The sequence below is a fragment of the Salvelinus fontinalis genome, chromosome 3 (assembly GCF_029448725.1).
Source record: "Salvelinus fontinalis isolate EN_2023a chromosome 3, ASM2944872v1, whole genome shotgun sequence".
Lineage (NCBI taxonomy): Eukaryota > Metazoa > Chordata > Actinopteri > Salmoniformes > Salmonidae > Salvelinus > Salvelinus fontinalis.
The window spans coordinates 49201551-49222804 of record NC_074667.1 but is presented as its reverse complement, the minus strand read 5'-3'; the positions used below and the strand labels follow the sequence as shown (position 1 = coordinate 49222804).

The 21254-nt window shown below is 42.8% G+C and overlaps 1 protein-coding gene across 1 annotated transcript in view; it reads left to right on the top strand.

Annotated features, from left to right (window-relative positions):
• The window catches only part of LOC129851037 (succinate--CoA ligase [GDP-forming] subunit beta, mitochondrial-like), a 144246-nt gene that overhangs the window by 60116 nt on the left and 62876 nt on the right, over positions 1-21254 (top strand). Inside the window, exons 3-9 of the mRNA XM_055917203.1 lie at positions 1983-2082; positions 3064-3154; positions 4868-5020; positions 5504-5593; positions 7634-7730; positions 11905-12066; positions 13232-13374. Coding sequence (XP_055773178.1) covers positions 1983-2082; positions 3064-3154; positions 4868-5020; positions 5504-5593; positions 7634-7730; positions 11905-12066; positions 13232-13374 — 836 coding nt within the window. The remainder of the gene's footprint in view (positions 1-1982; positions 2083-3063; positions 3155-4867; positions 5021-5503; positions 5594-7633; positions 7731-11904; positions 12067-13231; positions 13375-21254) is intronic.

Genomic DNA, 21254 nt, shown 5'->3' with positions numbered 1-21254 from the left:
TGGTTCTGGGATTTTTGCTCACCGTTCTTGTGATCATTTTGACCCCACGGGGTGAGATCTTGCGTGGAGCCCCAGATCGAGGGAGATTATCAGTGGTCTTGTATGTCTTCCATTTCCTAATAATTGCTCCCATAGTTGATTTCTTCAAACCAAGCTGCTTACCTATTGCAGATTCAGTCTTCCCAGCCTGGTGCAGGTCTACAATTTTGTTTCTGGTGTCCTTTGACAGCTCTTTGGGCTTGGCCATAGTGGAGTTTGGAGTGTGACTGTTTGAGGTTGTGGACAGGTGTCTTTTATACTGATAACAAGTTCAAACAGGTGCCATTAATACAGGTAACGATTGGAGGACAGAGGAGCCTCTTAAAGAAGAAGTTACAGGTCTGTGAGAGCCAGAAATCTTGCTTGTTTGTAGGTGACCAAATACTTATTTTCAACCATAATTTGCAAATAAATTAATAAAAAATCCTACAATGTGATTTTCTGGATTTTTTTTTCTAATTTTGTCTGTCATAGTTGAAGTGTACCATTGATGAAAATTACAGGCCTCTCTCATCTTTTTAAGTGGGAGAACTTGCACAATTGGTGGCTGACTAAATACTTTTTTGCCCCACTGTATCTGGCTATATAGGCTACATATTTCCTTCATCATTCTTTTTCCCTCCATTTCCTTCTCTAGCCATTGCTTCCCATACTGCACCTTAATCATCCTCATCTCTCACTCCTCTCCTCCTTCCAGAGACGACCCGGTCTCGGTCCGTTCTACACCTTGCAGCACACCTCTTGTCAGGGCTAAGGAATAACACCTTCCTTATTGGCTCCCGCTTTTCTTTTAACAAAAGTAGTTTCCTAATTTTCTCTGTTCCGTCCCTCTGCTGCACATGCCCGTAGGACACTCCATTTCATCTTGCTTTGAACTCAATTTTAATTTTGCGCTGTTGCAGTTTTTTTAATTGACATATTTATTAATGTATGACTACTCACAGCCCCTACATGTGCTCACCTTTATTCTCTCGGTCTTTCTCTCCTCATCCCAGGGCAGAACAGAGCTCACTAATTCAGTTTTGGTTTAATCCCTGCCATTTTGTCAGAGCCTACTTTGTCGGGGTCTTGTTCCTACTGGAACAACCTGAGCCACTCCGCTTGAGAAGCTTTACTGAGAGTAAGAGAGCTATGTTCCTTGGCCAAGGTCGACGTGCCTTTCTTTACATGTTCTGGTTTCCCCACTGTTAGCCAATGGTGGAACTCCCTGCCAGGATAATGATCGCTCAAGACCATATCCCATCAAGTGCCCTTGTTGCACCATTTGAATAGAGGGAGCCTGTTCAGTGGGTAGCTGAATAGACAGCTCAGTGCTCTACCAGAGGTGCTCTCTCCTGGTGTAGAAAGGAGGACTTGGAGATTACAGAGAGAGCAAGTAGAGTAGGCCTATATGGTGTTAGCATCGTTAAAATGCCATAAAATTGCAAGGGTCAGTCGAAACTCTAAAGAGAGTCAAATGACGCAAATTAACACATTGTTTAGATTAGATACGGTAGATACATGTTTGTGTGTCTAGTTTATGTCTTTGTAGTCTGTATGCATGTACCTTGTATGGGAGTATTTGCCTGTCTATATGAACATGTTCTTTCAACTTTCAATAGGGTACCCTGTATTTGGGAAGTTGGCTTTAGCCTGTAATTAGCAGGGCTAGGGGAGAATATCATACGTGAGCTGGAGTACCCTTCCCCTCATCCCATCACGTACCTCTCCTCCTAGCCCCCTCTTTCCCTATATCCCCCCTTCTCTAGACAGGACAGGAGCTAATGGAGACCCAGGGTGATGGGTGAGAACATTTTACTCAGAGACAGGGGAAGTGTAATGGGCTCTGTGATGATGTACCATTGGAGAGGTCTCATGCTCTTCTCCTCTCTCACCTGGCTGTCTATCTCTCTATCCTGCTGACAGAGCCCTTCTCTCTTTTTTCTAATCCCTCACTCTTTCAGACGCCAAGGAGATAGTCCTGAAGGCCCAGATTCTGGCTGGGGGACGAGGGAAGGGTGTGTTCAACAGTGGACTTAAAGGTGGAGTGCACTTAACTAAAGAGTGAGTACCCCTGCCATCCGCCACCCACACTTACTGAGGTGTGATTTGAGTAATGGCCCCTTCAGAGAATGGTTCTGTTTCTCTACTACTGCTTCAGTTCTCCCTCCTAGACGGTGTTGCTTTCCCTCTGTTCCAGCTACCTACACAGGACCCTGCAATAAAAAGCTAAATTTGCTACTTTAGGGAAAACTGCTCCCAATTAAACTTTGAAATCGTGAATTTATCATTGGGAAATTGCACTGTGCGCACCTCACTGAATCAGGTTATTGGAATTGTGATATACAGCTCTGATTCAGTGGAGCTCAATCGAATTGTGTTCTTCTAGCACATTGTTATAGGCCTATATTGGCCAGATTTCCCTAACAATAATATAATGTTTGTCCATCTTATATCACATCAACCAACATCTTCATTGGCCAGCTACTAGATTAATGTTTCCTCTGCAAAAAAATGATGTAGCCAAGATAGCAGCGTGATAAGGCCTGACCTGTGATTTACGACATATGGCTACGACATATGTATCATTGTCACCCTTTCAGTATTTGGGATAACCAGAAACTTTTCTAAGTGAACCATCTGAAGTTAAGCCTCCCCAGACAGTGACGTGTGCACAAAGTTCACTCTCCTACCATCTATCAAAGCAAAACACAACCTCGGGCTTCATTTGTATTTTATAAAAAACAGAGCAAGAAGCAGTACAGGAATGAGACTTGCACTTCCGTTAAAGAGCAGCCGAAACCAGGATATACTTTTTCAAGAGCAGTGCTTTGTCAGAACACATTACAATCACACTGCAAATGTGCTGAACCATGTCTTTGTTGAAATGAAAACGTGTCTCAGGAGCTGAAAATAATGACTCTGTTATCTGCTATGGTGATAGTCCTCTATTTTTGGAAGATGTTTGTCCTCTAGGTTCTTATCTGTAATCAAAGCACTATTAATTAAGTAGTTGTAATTGAGGCACTCCTGTCTCTTCTCTAGCCCCTCTGTGGTGGGTGAGCTGGCCAGTAAGATGCTAGGCTATAGCCTGACCACCAAGCAGACGCCAAAGGAAGGAGTGAAAGTAAAAACGGTAAGTCATAGCTGGGGGTAAAATAACTTTTCTGTTTTTCTCATTTCAGGGTCATTTCAATTCAGTAATTCAGTAATGCAGTTCCATGAAATTAATGACTGCACAAGCATCGGGGTAATAATACATTAGTCTATATAGTTTTTTGTTCCTCTAGTTCTGGGGATAGGTCCCTGGTGGAGACATGCCATTTGAAGCCGGTGTCGTTGGTTGTGTTTGTGCTATTTGGTGTTATGTTTCACTGCGATAAATAATACATGCGAGTCAGGGCCTCTCTGAGACCAAAGTGTTAGTCACGTAAACAACCATTTCCAAGTGTCGCTAACAAGCAGGAATATTATTTTCCTCACTCACACTGCAGCCCACCCAAAAACACACTTCCAGGTAATGAACCCTTCTCGGCCTGTAGCTTGTTTTTTTCCCCTCTCTCTCTCTCTCTCTCTCGCTCTCTCTCTCGCTCTGCCTCTTTAGTGAAATGTAGCCTAGAGCTCCCCATTAACACTTGTTTTCATTCCTGCCAGCCAGGCACACACCTCGCTCTGCTCCTGCCCCTGCTGCAAAGTTTAGGAGAATTATCAAACTACTGTCACATTTGCCATTTTTATAGAAAGAGCTGGCGGGGAAGGCAGTTCACTACCACAACACCAGGGCTGAGAGGAAAGAGAGAAATATAAACACAAAAACTGTGAAAGCATTGTTGTGAGATGTGATTTCATATTGAAACATTAGCTGCATTATCTATCTGTAGCATGTCATCTGTTAGATGACTGACAACACCATTTCCACTAGTTTTATTTCGTAAACTAAGCATATAGGAATAGAATATTTATTAATTGCAGAAATGTATCATGATAAATGATCCCAGAGGGACCTATATGCAGCCATGTGTCATGTATCACACACAAAAACCAGTACACACTAGATTAATTTCCCGAAACGTGCAGACATTCACAGACAAGGAAGATATGATGCTACCTGCTGTTAGTGGCTATAGTCGCAGGCCCCTCTCAAAGCCCATCTCAGATTTAGATTAGGCCTGGGATCAAAGTAATAAAGTAGCCAGAGAGCTGCAGTGATTGAACAGAACCCAGGCCTCTTAACATAGCCCTCTTTAACAGGCTGTAATTATATTGTCAAGCTCTGTTTCCCTGAATGAAAACCAGGAGTGAGCTGTCAGCCTGCCATTGTAACACGTCCCCTTCACTTCATTATACTGCAGCCGTCCTCTCCAGACACAGAGCATTATCTCTATTGGCAGGACAGACCAGGGGTGGGGAGAGGGGCAGGAAGTGATAGAAGGAGGAGGAGAGCATAGTAGATGGAGAGAGGGGCACAGAGAGCCAGTTCGATTGAGAGAAAGACTAGAAGAGGGTGGTAGTAGTGTGTAAAATAGATCAAGACTTTAAGCAGAGAGCGAAAGAGGACTGTGTTATTGCCTGTTTCCATGGGACATGGAGAAGAATCGTCCTTACGGAGTCCAAATAAACTCTGTCAAGTTAGGCCCAGGGAACTGATAACAAACAAACAACTAATCTCTATCTCTCTGTCTTGCCATCAATCTCTCCCTTGTCTCCATCTCCCAGCAGTATGCTTCATTCCCAGTATAGCCTAGATTTAGAACCCATAGGTTCTCTGGGTTGTAATAATATGATCTGCTATATCTGAGGCCAGTTTGTGATGTGAAGGTAGTAGACTGACTCTCTCCATACTAACCAGGTGATGGTGGCTGAAGCCCTGGACATCACCAGAGAGACCTACTTTGCCATCCTGATGGACCGGGCCTGCAACGGCCCCGTCATGGTGGGCAGTCCTCAGGGTGGGATGGACATAGAGGAGGTTGCCGACAAATCCCCAGAACTCATCTTTAAGGTACAGTACTGTGATCTCTGCAGCAGCATATGTTACAAATGACTAAAGATGTTGACAAGGAACCTCTCACCATTCACTGTACTTGTGATCCAATAGCTTAACATCTCTTTGCAAAAACTACAGTACAGACATCCCTGGTATTCCTGTACTTCCGTCACACCATGTGCGCGCTCTGTCTCTCTCTCTGTCTCTCTCTCTGTCTCTCTCTCTGTCTCTCTCTCTGTCTCTGTGTGTGTGTGATTGGCACAATGAATCCCTTGATGGAGAGATCCCTTCACTATGTTAGAATCTCATCTCTACAAGTGCCTGATAATTATAAAGCTATTGTTTCAGGCTCGGTTCTCCTTTCCTCACTACTGGCAGTTTTTCACCACTTAATTGCATATCGTGATTTAATATGAACATCCACTTTATCAAATGACCATCCAGTGTTTGAGTCTCCATTCTCTCTGCTTTCTCTTTCTCTGCTCTCGCGTACCACAGGAAGTTATAGATATTTTCGAGGGCGTGCGAGATGACCAGGCGCTCCGCATGGCAGCTAATTTGGGTTTCAAAGGACTTCTGGAAAGACAGGTAATAGGCCCGACAAAGTTCTCTGAGCCGCAGTGCAGAGAAGCATACACACACCAAAGACCCACAATACTGAACTCAGAGCTGATAAAATGGTCCATAGAACTCCATAACGTCCTTGTACAACAGACAAACCTTTATAAGATCAAATTGCATTCGTCACATACACAGCTAACATCTTATGGCTGCAATCCCGTTAACGGGATGATATGACAACAGCCAGTGAAAGTGCAGGGCGCCAAATTCAAACAACAGAAATCTCATATTTAAAATTCCTCAAACATACCTGTATCTTATACCATTTTAAAGGTAATCTTGTTGTTAATCCCACCAAAGTGTCCGATTTTCAAATAGTCTTTTCAGCGAAACCATCACAAACGATTATGTTAGGTCACCGCAAAATCACAGAAAAACACAGCTATTTTTCCAGTCAAAGACAGGAGTCACAAAAAGCAGAAATAGAGATCAAATTAATCACTAACCCATCTTCTTCAGATGACACTCATTGGACTTCATGTTACACAATACATATATGTTTTGTTCGATTAAGTTCATATTTATATCCAAAAACCTCAGTTTATATTGGCGCCATGTTCAGAAATGCCTCCAAAATATCCGGAGAAATTGCAGAGAGCCACGTCAAATAACATAAATACTCATCATAAACTTTGATGAAAGATACATATTTTACATAGAATTAAAGATACACTTGTTCTTAATGCAACCGCTGTGTCAGATTTAAAAAATCTTTACGGCAAAAGCACAATATTCAATAATCTGAGAACAGTGTTCAGCCACAAAAGTAAGCCATACAGTTACCCGCCAAATTGTGTCAACAAAACTCATAAAAAGCATTATAAATCTTAACTTACCTTTCCTGATCTTCGTCGGAATGCACTCCCAGAACTCCCACTTCCACAAGAAATGTTAGTTTTGTTCGGTAATGTCCATCATTTATGTCCAAGTAGCTACTTTTGTTAGCGCGTTTAGTACACATATCCAAACGCTCGTGCAGGTCCAGGCGAACGTCGGACGAAAACTTCAAAAAGTTATATTACAGGAATTACGAATAAACTTGTCAAACTAAGTATAGAATCAGTCTTTAGAATGTTATCATAAATATTCAATAACGTTCCAACCGGAGAATTCCTTTGTATCTATAGAAGTAATGGAATGCAAGTCGATATCATGTGGAATGCGTGTAACCAGGACCTGACTCTCTGCCAGACCACTGACTCAAACAGCTCCCATCCGGCTCAACATCACAGTAGAAGCTTCATTCAACGTTCTACAGACTGTTGACGTCTAGTGGAAGCCGTAGGACGTGCAAACAGATCCATATCCTACAGTGTTTTCAATAGGCGATGAATTGAAAATCGACCAACCTCCGATTTTTCACTTCCTGGTTGGATTTCTTCCCAGGCTTTTGCCTGCCATATGAGTTCTGTTATACTCACAGACATAATTCAAACAGTTTTAGAAACGTCAGAGTGTTTTCTATCCAATATTATTAATAATATGCATATATTAGCAACTATGACTGAGGAGCAGGCCGTTTACTCTGGGCACCTCTGTGCACCTTTCATCCAAGCTACTCAATACTGCCCCTGCAGCCATAAGAAGTTAACAAGAAAGTTGTGGAGTGGTTGAAAAACGAGTTTTAATGACTCCAACCTAAGTGTATGTAAACTTCTGACTTCAACTATATATATATTGTATAGTATGAGCTAAAGTCTTATTGCGTCATGTTAGTTCGAGAATATTGGGTTGTCAGAACCCCTGAAAAAGTTGGTAATAAAAAATTCAACACCTGCACACACATGAGCGAACACACTCACACACTAGGTTGAGAAGCAGGCCCACCAAGGGCACTCCGTACCACGCACACACTCAATAAAACATGACAAAATCACCTTTTTACATGTGTTTAAAAGGTGATTTGCCATGTTTTATTTAGCGTGTGCGTGGTGCTGAGTGGCCTTGGCGGGTCTGCTGTTCAGAGGCGTATTGTTGGGTAATTACTGTCCTCTGTGGAACTCACAGGCTGCAGATCAGATTAAGAGGCTCTATGATCTGTTCCTGAAAGTCGACGCCACTCAAGTTGAAGTCAATCCTCTCGGAGAGACTCCCGAAGGACAAGGTATGACTAAATTTTTTTCTTCCTCTTTCTGGTGTCTACATATCAGAAGTTATATTTATCTGCGTGTTTGTTCTCTCTCTCTCCCTCTCTTTTTCTCTTTCATTTGCTCTCTCACCATGGGAGTGTATTATGGGATTTTAGGTATACTGTATATTGTAGCATAACACTATCCTGAATTAAATCCAGAACTAATTGCCTCTTGAGTAAAACTCAGACAGATAAACTGATAGATGACACAAGTTTGCTTCTCCACAACTTTCGATGCATTGTTATGAAACAAGTTCTTGTTATAGATCTGGTTCATCAGAGAATGACAAGAAAATAACATATTGTAGCTTAGTATAATTGCTTATGAATATTGATGAGAGGTCTATTAATTTGTTGTGTACAACCAAGCTGTACTAGCAAGGCAGAAGCAGTGTTTCTTTAGACTCACATTGAAAGTAGATCAACTTGTTCTTCATTTTGTACATATTCAACGAGGGAAGGGAATCAAGTACCATGGATGTCTGTTTTTCAGTCGAGTTTAAACAACAAACCACACTACTGAAGAACATCACTGTAGGCAGAAAGGTACTGCATGTCTTTTCCCACTTTGGTCTATTATTTTGACTTTCATTTCAGTGTAACTGAACGCTCATCACCAGAGGGACGGTAAAACCAAATTACTGTTCATCTCTGAAAATGTACTACGGTGTTAATTTCGTGAACAAAAATAGTGACTAAAATATTTGTCAAACACCTATTTTTCAGGGGCAATTGATGAGACTATAACTTACAAAATAGACACAAAAAAATATAACTAAACTAAAGTTGACTAAAACGAGCCAAAATTATCTCTGTGACAAAAAAAATTGACTAGTAAGTGAACTGAGCAAGAGTTTTTGGAGAGATTGAGAACTTTTCAGTGATAAGCACAATTAATATATTAGCAGCACAGATGCACAGCGCAGTTTCGTTAAGTGGGAAGGACAAGTCACACCCGGCAAACACAGCCTACATCAGGTGGTGAGCTGCGAGGGAGCAAGCAATGAGTGTGGGCAGACAGGTTCTGCCCCGGCTCTGCCTCTGATTATACATATCGCATGCGACTCTCTTGCTTCACCTTAGCTAACCAGTCACCACTAGCCATCTAGTTAGCTACCTTTTGTCTGGTTAAGAAACATAAGTTGCTTTTAAAAAATTAAAAACAGTAGCAGAATTGAGTTGAATAGTAAAACAACAGTCTAGCTAGGTTTTTCTCTCCCTTGAGTAGGCTGTAGAAAAGTAGGCTTTTCTTTTAAATTTGTAGTCTGTTCTGGTTCTGTTTTCTAGACTCCCTCTTTTCTTCAGAGAAAACGTTTTAATTCTAGCCCTTAGGCTACCGTTCAAAAGACATGTCCCATAATACCGGCACTACATTGTTTGTCTTTCTAATGTGTATCGCGGGCCATTCTAAAACTAGGCTACTTGCGTACCGGCCTGTTAGTCATTTGTTTAGGCTGCACCAAATATTTATAACTAACCCAAGATAAACCACAGCCTGTTATTTCCAATGGGAGCAGAACAAACAAGGAGGAGGGCAGAGCCAAGCGCGAGCTAGCCAGATCCTATTGGCGCGTTCTGGCATGTATTTGCATATTTCCCTTAGGGAATGCTTATCTCGGGTACCCAGAAGTAAAATAATATTGTGAAAATGTGTCATTTCCTGTTTTACTTCTGGGGGAATTACATTAACAATTGTGATTACCTTCATGCGAAGGAAGAGAAATCTCCTTCCTGGCAAACGGAAACTCTTGGCCAGACCCTTCGCCCAATCCTGACTTGTCCAAATAATCAAAGACGAAAACCCAAAACCAGGAATTACTGCTGCTGGTAATCACATAATTTTACATGAGCCTGGACAGATTCTTGCCGTTTCATCTGTCCGTGAGAATCTGTGAATCCTATTCTGTGAAGTGCGTGTATGCAATAACGCAATTTTTTAAAACTTTGGCAAAGGGTAAAGTCTACAAAACTTTGTCCATTCTGTTCATAACAGATTCTACACTGAGCAAAAATAAAAACGCGACATGCAACATTTTCTAAGATTTTCCTGGGTTACAGTTTATTTAAGGAAATCAGTCACTTGAAGTACATTCATTAGGCCCTAATCTATGGATTTCACATGCCTGTGAATACAGATATGCATCTGTTGGTCACAGATACCTTAAATAAAGGTAGGGGCATGGATCAGAAAACCAGTCAGTATCTGGTGTGACCACCATTTGCCTCATGCAGCACGACACATCTTCTCATAGAGTTGATTGTGGCCTGTAAGCATTTGCCCACTGAAGTCTGTTATGCCGTCGAACTGCAGTCAGGTCAATACCCTGGCGAGGACGACGAACAGTTTGTTCAGAAATTCTTTGGTTGTGAAAACCCACAGTTTCATCAGCTGTCCGGGTGGCTGGTCTCAGACGATCCTGCAGGTGAAGAAGCCTGATGTGGAGGTCCCCGGCTGCCGTGGTTACATGTGGTCTGCGGTTGTGAGGCTGGTTGGACACACTGCCACCATCTTTAAAATGTTGGAGGTGGCTTTTGGTAGAGAAATAACATTTAATTCTGTGGCAACAGCTCTGGTGGATATTCCTGCAATCAGCATGCCAATTGCATGCTCCCTCAAAACGTGAGACATGGCATTGTGTTGTGAAACAAAAAAACGGTCCCCAGGATTGTGTAATGATCATGTTATTTAATCAGCTTCTTAATATTCCACACCTGTCAGGTGGACTATCTTGGCAAAGGAGAAATACTTATTAACATGGATGTAAACAAATGTGTGGACAACATTTGAGAGAAACCTTTTGTGCTTATGGAACATTTCTGGCATATTTTATTTCAGCTCATGACCAACACCTTACATATTGCATTTATATTTGTGTTCAGTGGTGTATCCACAGATAGAACAAGGCGTAGCCACAGATAGAACAATGAGCCAGATGTTTCAAAAGGACACAATGTTTTGGAATGTTCAGATAGAAATATGCTATGGAGAACAAATGTCTCTCTCTCTCTCTCTTGGTCTCTGTCTCTCTGCATTTGTGTGTGTCTGTTTGTTTTGTATATAATGTGCATCTTCTATGTAGGCTGAATTAGGAATTTACATGGCCACATAATTCTTATATAATATTATTGTTATGCATGTTTGTCATTTTTCTTCTTTTGGGAAGAGAATAGGATGTTATGCAGAAAAATATGTTGGTAGGCTATGTATGTTTGTGCACATGGAAGTCAGTGATTGTTTACTATAGGTTAATGAAGCAATACAAATGTGATGTGACTAAAATGGCCCACTGTTTTTTCCATTTTGACAACTAGACTAAATCATTATTCGAATGACTATAATGACTAAGACTAGACAGAAAGGAGTGTCAAATTGAACACTGTTGAACTGAAGTTGTTCACATAAAGCAGGTCCAGGAGACTCCACTTAGCTGCTGTTTAAGTTTTTTCCCCATTTATTTTGGTTCCACCTAGTGTGTGTGTGTGTGGGGCTGTATGTTTGTGTGGGCTGTGTGTGTGTGTCGCATCACCTTTATTACTCTTGGGAGCTTCAGCCCAGGTAGTATATCAGAGATGAGCCATTACATAGTGAATTTACCGTTAGTTCCATGGGGATCCCGTGTACCACTACTGTCATTTGTCCTCCAGGCTGTTATAGAGTATTGATAGATGAAGGCTCCAATCACCCTTGTGTAAATGGTTATGGTATATAGTGGGCCTCACAAAGTACAAATCCACAAGGAGGACACCTCAGGATTTCAGCCCTGCAATGCTAAGAAACCTGAAGTAGCTCCACTGATAATCAACCCTTAATGAAAATCTGAAGTAAATACTTTGTTTGCAGTTAACATTTAGCTTACAGTTTCTTTGAACTGCACCTTGTGAAGTGTACAAGTAATATATTCTCCCTTAGAGGCACTGTCAAATACATAAACATGAGCTTCACCATTACAAATACTGAAGTAATTAAGTCTAATAGGATGAGGTCACTTGCCACATTTATTTAACAAAAAAATAAAATAAAAAATAAAAAAATACATTGTTAGAAATGTTAATTACATTTCCATTTCATATCCTCATCTATTTGTCTTCCTATTTATGTTTTGCTCTGTCTTCTCTTTCTCTCCTCTTTCTCGCTCCCTTCTTTCAGTGGTGTGCTTTGATGCCAAGATCAACTTTGACGATAACGCAGAGTTCCGTCAAAAAGCCGTCTTTGCCATGGACGACATGTCAGAGAGCGATCCCACAGAGACGGAGGCAGCCAAATGGGACCTCAAGTACATTGGCTTGGATGGAAACATTGCCTGCTTTGGTGAGTTCTGGTTTATGGCTGTCCACTGTCCACACACATGCATGTTCTATGCATTTAGCCATGGCTAACCCACCAACTGGAATGGCTGACTGGGCTCCTCTCCAGTCCAAATTAACAAGCAGCTTTCTAACGACTCCAGAAGGAGGACGCTGTAACCAATTCTTTCTAATTAGCCATAATAATAAAAAGTCTCCAGTGAGCTGGATTGTTAGCATTCCCATTATAGGTCTCCCCTGTCATAAATCAAAGCTTTATAGTGTAATTCTGGGCTGCTAGGGAGTATCTCCTGGTTGCCCTGCAGCCTCATAAACGCTGTGGCAGTAAGATCACGGTTAGTGCCTCTTTCCCGTGCCCAGCCTTTCCTACAGGACAACAGCTCAGAGCTGATGGGCTCCTTAAAAGCTCTGTAACCCACCAAAGTGACAGCTGTTAAAACCAGTTTCCTTTTATTGAGACTTCTGTAGGGGCGTTTGCCAGGATGCAGGCTTAGCGCTGATAACCCAAATGAGATAAGACATTTATAGAGAGGCATGTTGGCTTCAGCAGGAAGCGGCTGAATCACTTGGCTCCCTGGCAACACAGCACCAAGCAACCCAGTGGAATAGGGATGCTCTCATTAGGCTGCCTGATAATACGGGCCAACGCTAGTGCGACAGAACTTCTTTTAATCAACACTTGCTTTCTGAAGTCAAGAGTGTTGCCGTAATCACGTTTCCCTCCGCTTCTCAACTTCTTCAAGTGTTAAATATCCTCATTAGATGAGTTTTAACAGTTGACCTCTTAAAGCTTTAAATTCTCTAAAGATGATTTGTTATTCCCTCTTCATTAGATCATTTACTCATTGATTTCACTGTGCGCTCCTATGTTTTTGTTTTAATGATTGTATTAGGTAATGTTTATTGTAATTAAATCCCAACTACTTTTCAATGTCACAGTTTTCTCTCAAGGGTTTATGTTTGAATTCTCAACTTCATTTTAACTAATGTGGGAAATCTAACTTCATTGGAGTATGGGATTCCGGTATCATCGATTATCATCTAACTTTGCGATGAGCACAGCAACTATTTTGAAGGGATGCTCTGGACTTTAAAGGCCCTTCTCTGTTTTCTGAGACCAGTAACACCTTTCTTTGTGGTTTAATTTCACCTTTGACCTGCCATTACAGTGAATGGGGCTGGTCTGGCTATGGCCACGTGTGACATCATCGACCTCCATGGAGGGAAACCGGCCAACTTCCTAGACCTGGGAGGAGGAGTGAAGGAGAAACAGGTTTACGAGGCCTTCAAACTGCTCACTGCCGACCCCAAGGTAGGAGCACATTTTATCCTTCAAACTGTTCACTGCCGACCCCAAGGTAGGAGCACATTTTATCCTTCAAACTGCTCACTGCCGACCCCAAGGTAGGAGCACATTTTATCCTTCAAACTGTTCACTGCCGATCCCAAGGTAGGAGAACATTTTATCCTTCAAACTGCTCACTGCCGACCCCAAGGTAGTAGCACATTTTATCCTTCAAACTGCTCACTGCCGACCCCAAGGTAGGAGCACATTTTATCCTTCAAACTGTTCACTGCCGACCCCAAGGTAGGAGCACATTTTATCCTTCAAACTGTTCACTGCCGACCCCAATGTAGGAGCACATTTTATCCTTCAAACTGTTCACTGCCGACCCCAAGGTAGGAGCACATTTTATCCTTCAAACTGCTCACTGCCGACCCCAAGGTAGGAGCACATTTTATCCTTCAAACTGCTCTAAGATAGGACCACACTTCAAGCTTCAAACTGCCAAAAGATGTAGGACCACACTTTAAATAACAGTGCTGGGGAGAGGAGTTGTACCGCCTAAAGACAGAGAACAAAGCTTATTCACAATGCTACAGTAGGTAGTTCCATACCAAATTGTCAGTTGCTCTCAGAGATCCAACACACTGTTCCAAGAACCTGTTAAATTCTCATTTTATGTCAGCTGCTCAACACTTTACCCAAGCGATTCTGTAAATCTCTGTTGCTACTTCCTTTGTGTGTGTGGTTGTTTAACCATGAGTCCTGTCAAAGCTCCTTACCTCTACGGGATCAGTGTCCCTATACCGGGACGGTTGATGCTAACGTGCGCCAATGTGACCGGATTGAAGTTGTAAGTAACAGCAAACTTTCCAGGACATAGACATGTCTTATATGGGCAGAAAGTTTAAATTATTGTTAATCTAACTGCAATATCCAATTTACAGTAGCTATTACAGTGAAAAAAGACCATGCTATTATTCGAGGAGAGTGCACAACAACAACTTTTATCAGGGCAACTGGTTTGATACATTCATCTCTGAAGGTAAATAATGTAAACTTGCTCTTGTCATCCTGAGGGTCCCAGAGATAAAATGTAGCATTGTTTTAAAAAAATAAAATAAATGTTTATATTAAAATGTAGGAACTGGGTTCTACAGTTTGAACCCCTGCTGTCTCTGGCACACCCACCCCGCACCCACCCCGCCCGGCCATCTAGATGTGTGAAAGTTAGTGTATAAGCCAATGATCCATCATGTATGACATTCCTGGGAGAGTGTAAACTTAAATTTTGTAATGCCATATAATTTTTGTATGTTCTCTATAGTTATGTATTTGAAAATGCACATACTGTGCCGTATTGCAATGCTTCACTGGCTCAATCTGAAACTTTGCACACACACTGCTGCCATCTAGTGTCCAAAATCTAAATTGCGCATAAACTGCAATATTATATTATGGGATTTCTCTTGCATTTCAAAGATAAGAAAAAAGAAAACACTTTTTTTTGGTTTGTATTATCTTTTTACCAAATCAAATTTATTTATATAGCCCTTCTTACATCAGCTGATATATCAAAGTGCTGTACAGAAACCCAGCCTAAAACCCCAAACAGCAAGCAATGCAGGTGTAGAAGCACGGGTCCTGTCAAACACATACCAGATATGTGTTACATTATCCTACATTCATTTCACATTTCCACAAACGTCAAAGTGTTTCCTTTCAAATGGTATCAAGAATATGCACATCCTTGGTTCAGGTCCTGAGCTACAGGCAGTTATATTTGGGTATGTCATTTTTGGCGAAAATTGAAAAAAATGGTCAGATCCTTAAGAGGTTTGAAGGCTTTATCTAGTTGTTTAGACACAAGTCCACCTTTGTATCAAAGACACAACATTCATTAGCGGGTTTGGCACCAACAGCCATGTTTCTCTCAGAGATGTGGTATTAGAGATCATTTCCTAAATATAATGCCATGGTATTATTTGCTGTTGTGATGAATTGCAGCTCTGCAGCCACAATGAAACAAGCCTTTTAATGACTGCCGTCAGTCTTCTCCTAATGCAGAACGCAAACCCGTTACTGTACATCCCTGGTGGGGATGTAATGGCCGGAACCTCAGAGGAAAAGATGTGGCACTGGCACCTTGGCTCTCTTTACAACTGTGGAATCCTAAATGATCAGATTACCAATAGTTCTGCAGCAAACAGTTGGAGGCTTGTAACTATGCCGCAGTGCTGCTAGTGTTGACACTCATCACAGCTCTAATTCCCTGTTTGCCATGACTTCCCTTTGTTGTTTTTCTCCCAGTCTAGTTGACAGGCTAGTTGTCTTCATATGTGTCATAGAACAGTGTTCAATACTGCTTCCTCCTATCCATTGTTGAATAGGCCAGTTTACCACACATGTTTTTAATACATCAAAGATGAAGGACATATAGACATGATGTGGCATTTCTACATAAATATGCATAAATCTGGCATGATACTCATTGCAATACACAAGTCACTTGAATAACATTACTTTGCTTCACTTCAGTTTCATGTAGTAGCTTCAATAGTTGACTATTTCCTTTGTAGCTATAGGCTCAATCAGACACTAGCCTAGTTCTGCCTTTTGGTTTTGAGGGCTCCAGTCCGCACACATACCAGAGATGAATTTTAAAGAGGTGCAAGCAAAACACTCCAGCTGATGTATTGTCCCATTCAGATATCCACAGTGTATTTATAATTTTGGGCCCTGCATGAATTCATCAAGGTGTCGTAAAAATAGAGTACAATAACAGGAGAGAAAACAGCGGTAGAAGTGTTTCTCACTCCTCTGAGGCGGTGTGATCAAATTAATCCATTATGATGTCAAACCAGGTCATAATAGAGATGAATTTGCGGGGGAAAACGAGACAGCTTTTAAAGACTGCATTACACTTCCCAATTATTCTTGCATAGGAAGTCGTTTTCTCTTTATTCTGTCTTCAATTCAAAGCCAAAACCCCAGAGTAAAGGCAGTAGCTACCTGTCCCTCCTCCAGCAGTATAGAGACGAGACAGAGACACAGGCCCTCCCTTATGGGGGGAAAAAAGAGAGAGGATTGATATTACTCTGTGTACTGACATTTGCATTTCATACAGGGATTTGGAGACTCGTCAGATCTGTGGAGAGAATGTTAATTATTAGATTCCTGCATGATGAAAATCCTATTTAGCATTTTTCTTTTCATAATTTCCAAACTTTTAAGTACTAAGATTTCCTGCAACTCAGTTCCATTTAGGCCTAGACTGTAAACAACTTGAGGCAGAGAGAGGCTATTGAGTGAGAATCAATAGCTTGCAATGCTAAGGATGCACACCTTTTGTTAAATGGTTGAAATGGGTCCATTATACTGAATCAGGGACTTGAAAGCATGCTTGTCATGACAGACTCAATATTAATGCTTACAACTGCATTTTTCATTTTTTATTTGCTTTGGGATTGAAGATGTTAACTCATTCCAACTTTTCCATGAAATGTTAATCAGGAGTGGAGTGTTTAATTTGCCATATTAAATACATCAACTCAAAAGCCTCGTACTTGACACCCAACAGTTTCCTCGAGTTTTGGTGTAGTGTGAGATGCCTAACAGTGACAGAAAACTAGCTGTATACACATTTTCACTAGTTCAGCAGTAAGGCGATTCCATGGTAACAGAGTGATGCTGAGACTCAGATTTTTCACTTTAAAAGGTATGCCAAACAAATATCAATGATTTCAAAGTTAAACAAACCATACAAGGACTACTTGAACATTTTACTAAAACATATTTAATTAAAGAACAATGCAGATGCAAAGTTTGGTAACCGAATGACGGTTGTTGCCATCACACATTGTTTGACATATATTTTAAAGTGAAAAATCGGCATCATTTTGTTACCGTATTATACATTTACTACAGCATGTCTCTAGGGAAGCTGATGCATTTTTGTATAAGTGAATATTTTCTTGTGTTCTCTGACCCTCGTTAGTGCATCATTTTGACAGCCTTATTTCAGCTGCTAGGTTCCTCATAGCCGCTAACAGTTCATATGGTTACGCATAGTATATCTCAGTCGCTCTACAACCCTGTTCCTGGAGAGCTGCCGTCCTGTGGGTTTTTGCTCCAACCCAGATCCACGCACCTGATTCTAATAGTTACAGGGTGGCAGGTAGCCTAGCCTAGCTGTTAGTGTTGGGTCAATAAAGAAAGGTCGCTAGTTCTAATCCCCGAACCGACAAGGAGAAAAATCTGTCTCTACCCTTGAGCAAGGCACTTAACCCTAATTGCTCCAGGGCTGCCGTTGATAATGGCTGACCCTGGCCGTGACCCCACTCTCTGAGGGTGTCCCTGGGAAAGTTGGGATATGCAAAAAAACACATTTCCAATTCATACATGCATATAATACACACTTGTACATTTGTGAAATAGGACAAATATAAGCACCTACCAAGTTGTTGTTGTTATTTAAATAATTAGCTGGTTGAAAAATCAGGTTAGTTACAACTGGGGTTGGAGTGAAAACCTACAGGAGGGTAGCTGTCCAGGAACAGGGTTGGAGTGAAAATCTACAGGAGGGTAGCTGTCCAGGAACAGGGTTGGAGTGAAAACCTACAGGAGGGTAGCTGTCCAGGAACAGGGTTGGAGTGAAAACCTACAGGAGGGTAGCTGTCCAGGAACAGGGTTGGAGTGAAAACCTACAGGAGGGTAGCTGTCCAGGAACAGGGTTGGAGTGATAGCCTACAGGAGGGTAGCTGTCCAGGAACAGGGTTGGAGTGAAAACCTACAGGAGGGTAGCTGTCCAGGAACAGGGTTGGAGTGAAAACCTACAGGAGGGTAGCTGTCCAGGAACAGGGTTGGAGGGATAACCTACAGGAGGGTAGCTGTCCAGGAACAGGGTTGGAGTGAAAACCTACAGGAGGGTAGCTGTCCAGGAACAGGGTTGGAGGGATAACCTACAGGAGGGTAGCTGTCCAGGAACAGGGTTGGAGTGAAAACCTACAGGAGGGTAGCTGTCCAGGAACAGGGTTGGAGTGAAAACCTACAGGAGGGTAGCTGTCCAGGAACAGGGTTGGAGTGAAAACCTACAGGAGGGTAGCTGTCCAGGAACAGGGTTGTAGTGAAAACCTACAGGAGGGTAGCTGTCCAGGAACAGGTTTGGAGTGAAAACCTACAGGAGGGTAGCTGTCCAGGAACAGGGTTGGAGGGATAACCTACAGGAGGGTAGCTGTCCAGGAACAGGGTTGGAGTGAAAACCTACAGGAGGGTAGCTGTCCAGGAACAGGGTTGGAGTGAAAACCTACAGGAGGGTAGCTGTCCAGGAACAGGGTTGGAGTGAAAACCTACAGGAGGGTAGCTGTCCAGGAACAGGGTTGTAGTGAAAACCTACAGGAGGGTAGCTGTCCAGGAACAGGTTTGGAGTGAAAACCTACAGGAGGGTAGCTGTCCAGGAACAAGGTTGGAGTGAAAACCTACAGGAGGGTAGCTGTCCAGGAACAGGGTTGGAGTGAAAACCTACAGGAGGGTAGCTGTCCAGGAACAGGGTTGGAGTGAAAACCTACAGGAGGGTAGCTGTCCAGGAACAGCGTTGGAGAGCCCTGGTTTATCTGGTATCAATTGGTACATTGTGACACTTGTTTCAATGACTACCATAAAGGCCATATTTAAACAACATTAACATGTAGGCTAATTTATAAATAAATACCAGGCAAATGGAAAAATAACACATAACCTGGCCTGTTCTATTATCTGGGAGATGGTAAACACTGGATAGTGTCTGTCCACTGCTCTCTATCTCTGTATGCGCTCTCTCTCGCTCGCTGTCTGCGCTCTCTCTCGCTCTCTCTCTCTGTCTGCGCTCGCTCTCTCTCTGCGCTCGCTCTCTGTCTGCGCTCTCGCTCTGTGTCTGCTCTCGCTCTCGCTATCTCTCGCTCACTGTCTGCGCTCTCTGCTCTCTCGCTGTCTGTCTGTGCTCTCTCGCTCTCTGTCTGCGCTCTCGCTCTCTGTCTGTGCTCTCTCGCTCTCTGTCTGTGCTCTCTCGCTCTCTGTCTGCGCTCTCTCTCTGCGCTCTCGCTCTCTGTCTGTGCTCTCTCGCTCTCTGTCTGCGCTCTCTTTCTGCGCTCTCGCTCTCTGTCTGCGCTCTCTTTCTGCGCTCTCGCTCTCTGTCTGTGCTCTCTCGCTCTCTGTCTGCGCTCTCTCTCTGCGCTCTCGCTCTCTGTCTCTGCTCTCTCGCTCTCTGTCTGCGCTCTCTCTCTGCGCTCTCGCTCTCTGTCTGTGCTCTCTCGCTCTCTGTCTGCGCTCTCTTTCTGCGCTCTCGCTCTCTGTCTACGCTCTCTCTCTGCGCTCTCGCTCTCTGTCTGTGCTCTCTCGCTCTCTGTCTGTGCTCTCTCGCTCTCTGTCTGCGCTCTCTTTCTGCGCTCTCGCTCTCTGTCTACGCTCTCTCTCTGCGCTCTCGCTCTCTGTCTACGCTCTCTCTCTGTCTCTCTGTCTGCTTTGATCTCTTCAGCTAATTCTATTCCAGCTGTAAGACGCAGCTGGAGTGTACAGCTTCAGCTAGAACAGACAGTTTCTGGGATTGGATATCATTAAACCTTGTTTCATTGTTTCTCCCCTCCTTTCTGCAGTTGGAGTACAGCATTGATTAGGTACATTAGAAAGAGGAAAAGACAAAGGAAGAAAAACGGGCATATAGTGTGAAAAGAATCTACAGGATAAAAAAAAGAGGTTGGAGAAATAACTTAAGTGAGTGTTGATGTGTATATGTGGGCAAAGCCTATTCATTTCATTGGACATGCTGTTCAATGGTGTTCAAATTCTGTCTCCCCCCCTCAAATCCAGGCTGTATCACATCTGGCCGTGATTGGGAGTCCCATAGGGCGGCGCACAACCTATGGGATGCTGGGCGCATTGGTCCAGCATCGTCCGGGTTTGGCCGGGGTAGGTCGTCATTGTAAATAAGAATTTGTTCTTAACGGACTTGCCTAGTTAAATAAAGGTTAAATAAAATGCTAAAGATTGACCTGTAGGCAGTGCCCAAATATATCATCCTTATTACACTGACTCCTGCTCTGTCCTCATAGGAAATAGCAGAATAATGCTTTTCACAAGTTCACGTCCATTTTGTTCTGAACGCTGTATTTCCTAGGTGGTAGTGAAATATGGCGTCTATAAGATGAGGCTGTGCTCCTAGACTGTGTGACAGCAGGAAGTGACTGGTTAATTGTCACCTGTGGGTGTTTTCACACTGCTGTGTTTAAGGTGTGCCAGGAATGACACGGCTAGGTTCTCTGAACCTCAGCTTCAAGGTGAAAAGAAAGTGATTGGCTTTGGCACATTAGCGTTTAGTTCATACAGTTCAAAGGCCGAGAGGGGGAGAGTGTGAGATGGTGTGTATTTGTCTGGGTAACCAACTTAGGATGGAAATCACATTGGTGATTAGGCATGCTGAAGTTACTCACTATCTTCACCTGTGGCCTCCCTAATGGGTTGTGTGTGTGTGTGTGTGTGTGTGTGTGTGTGTGTGTGTGTGTGTGTGTGTGTGTGTGTGTGTGTGTGTGTTTTTGTTCTAGAGGTGTGTACTCACGCTAATCATCCAGCGTCACCTGAGCCTCCCCTCCAGCCATTTGTGAGTGTCTGTGATGCCCTGTGTGTGGTTGTTTGCAGATGGTGTTCACTCAAACTTTTGTGTTCCTTGCGGCAGTGTGTGGTGCGTTTCAAGCGTGAGTGTTTCTGCTCTGCCTCACCTGTGTCTCCCTCTTGGCCAGCGTTAGCTGCTCACACAGCCAGAGAACAGAGAACACCCTTAAGGACTATTTGTCCCATCTTTGGCATAGTGTACCTCATGGAGAGGTCCTGTTCCCGTCACATTTCAGCTCCAAATCTCCCCATTACCTCCAGAGAAT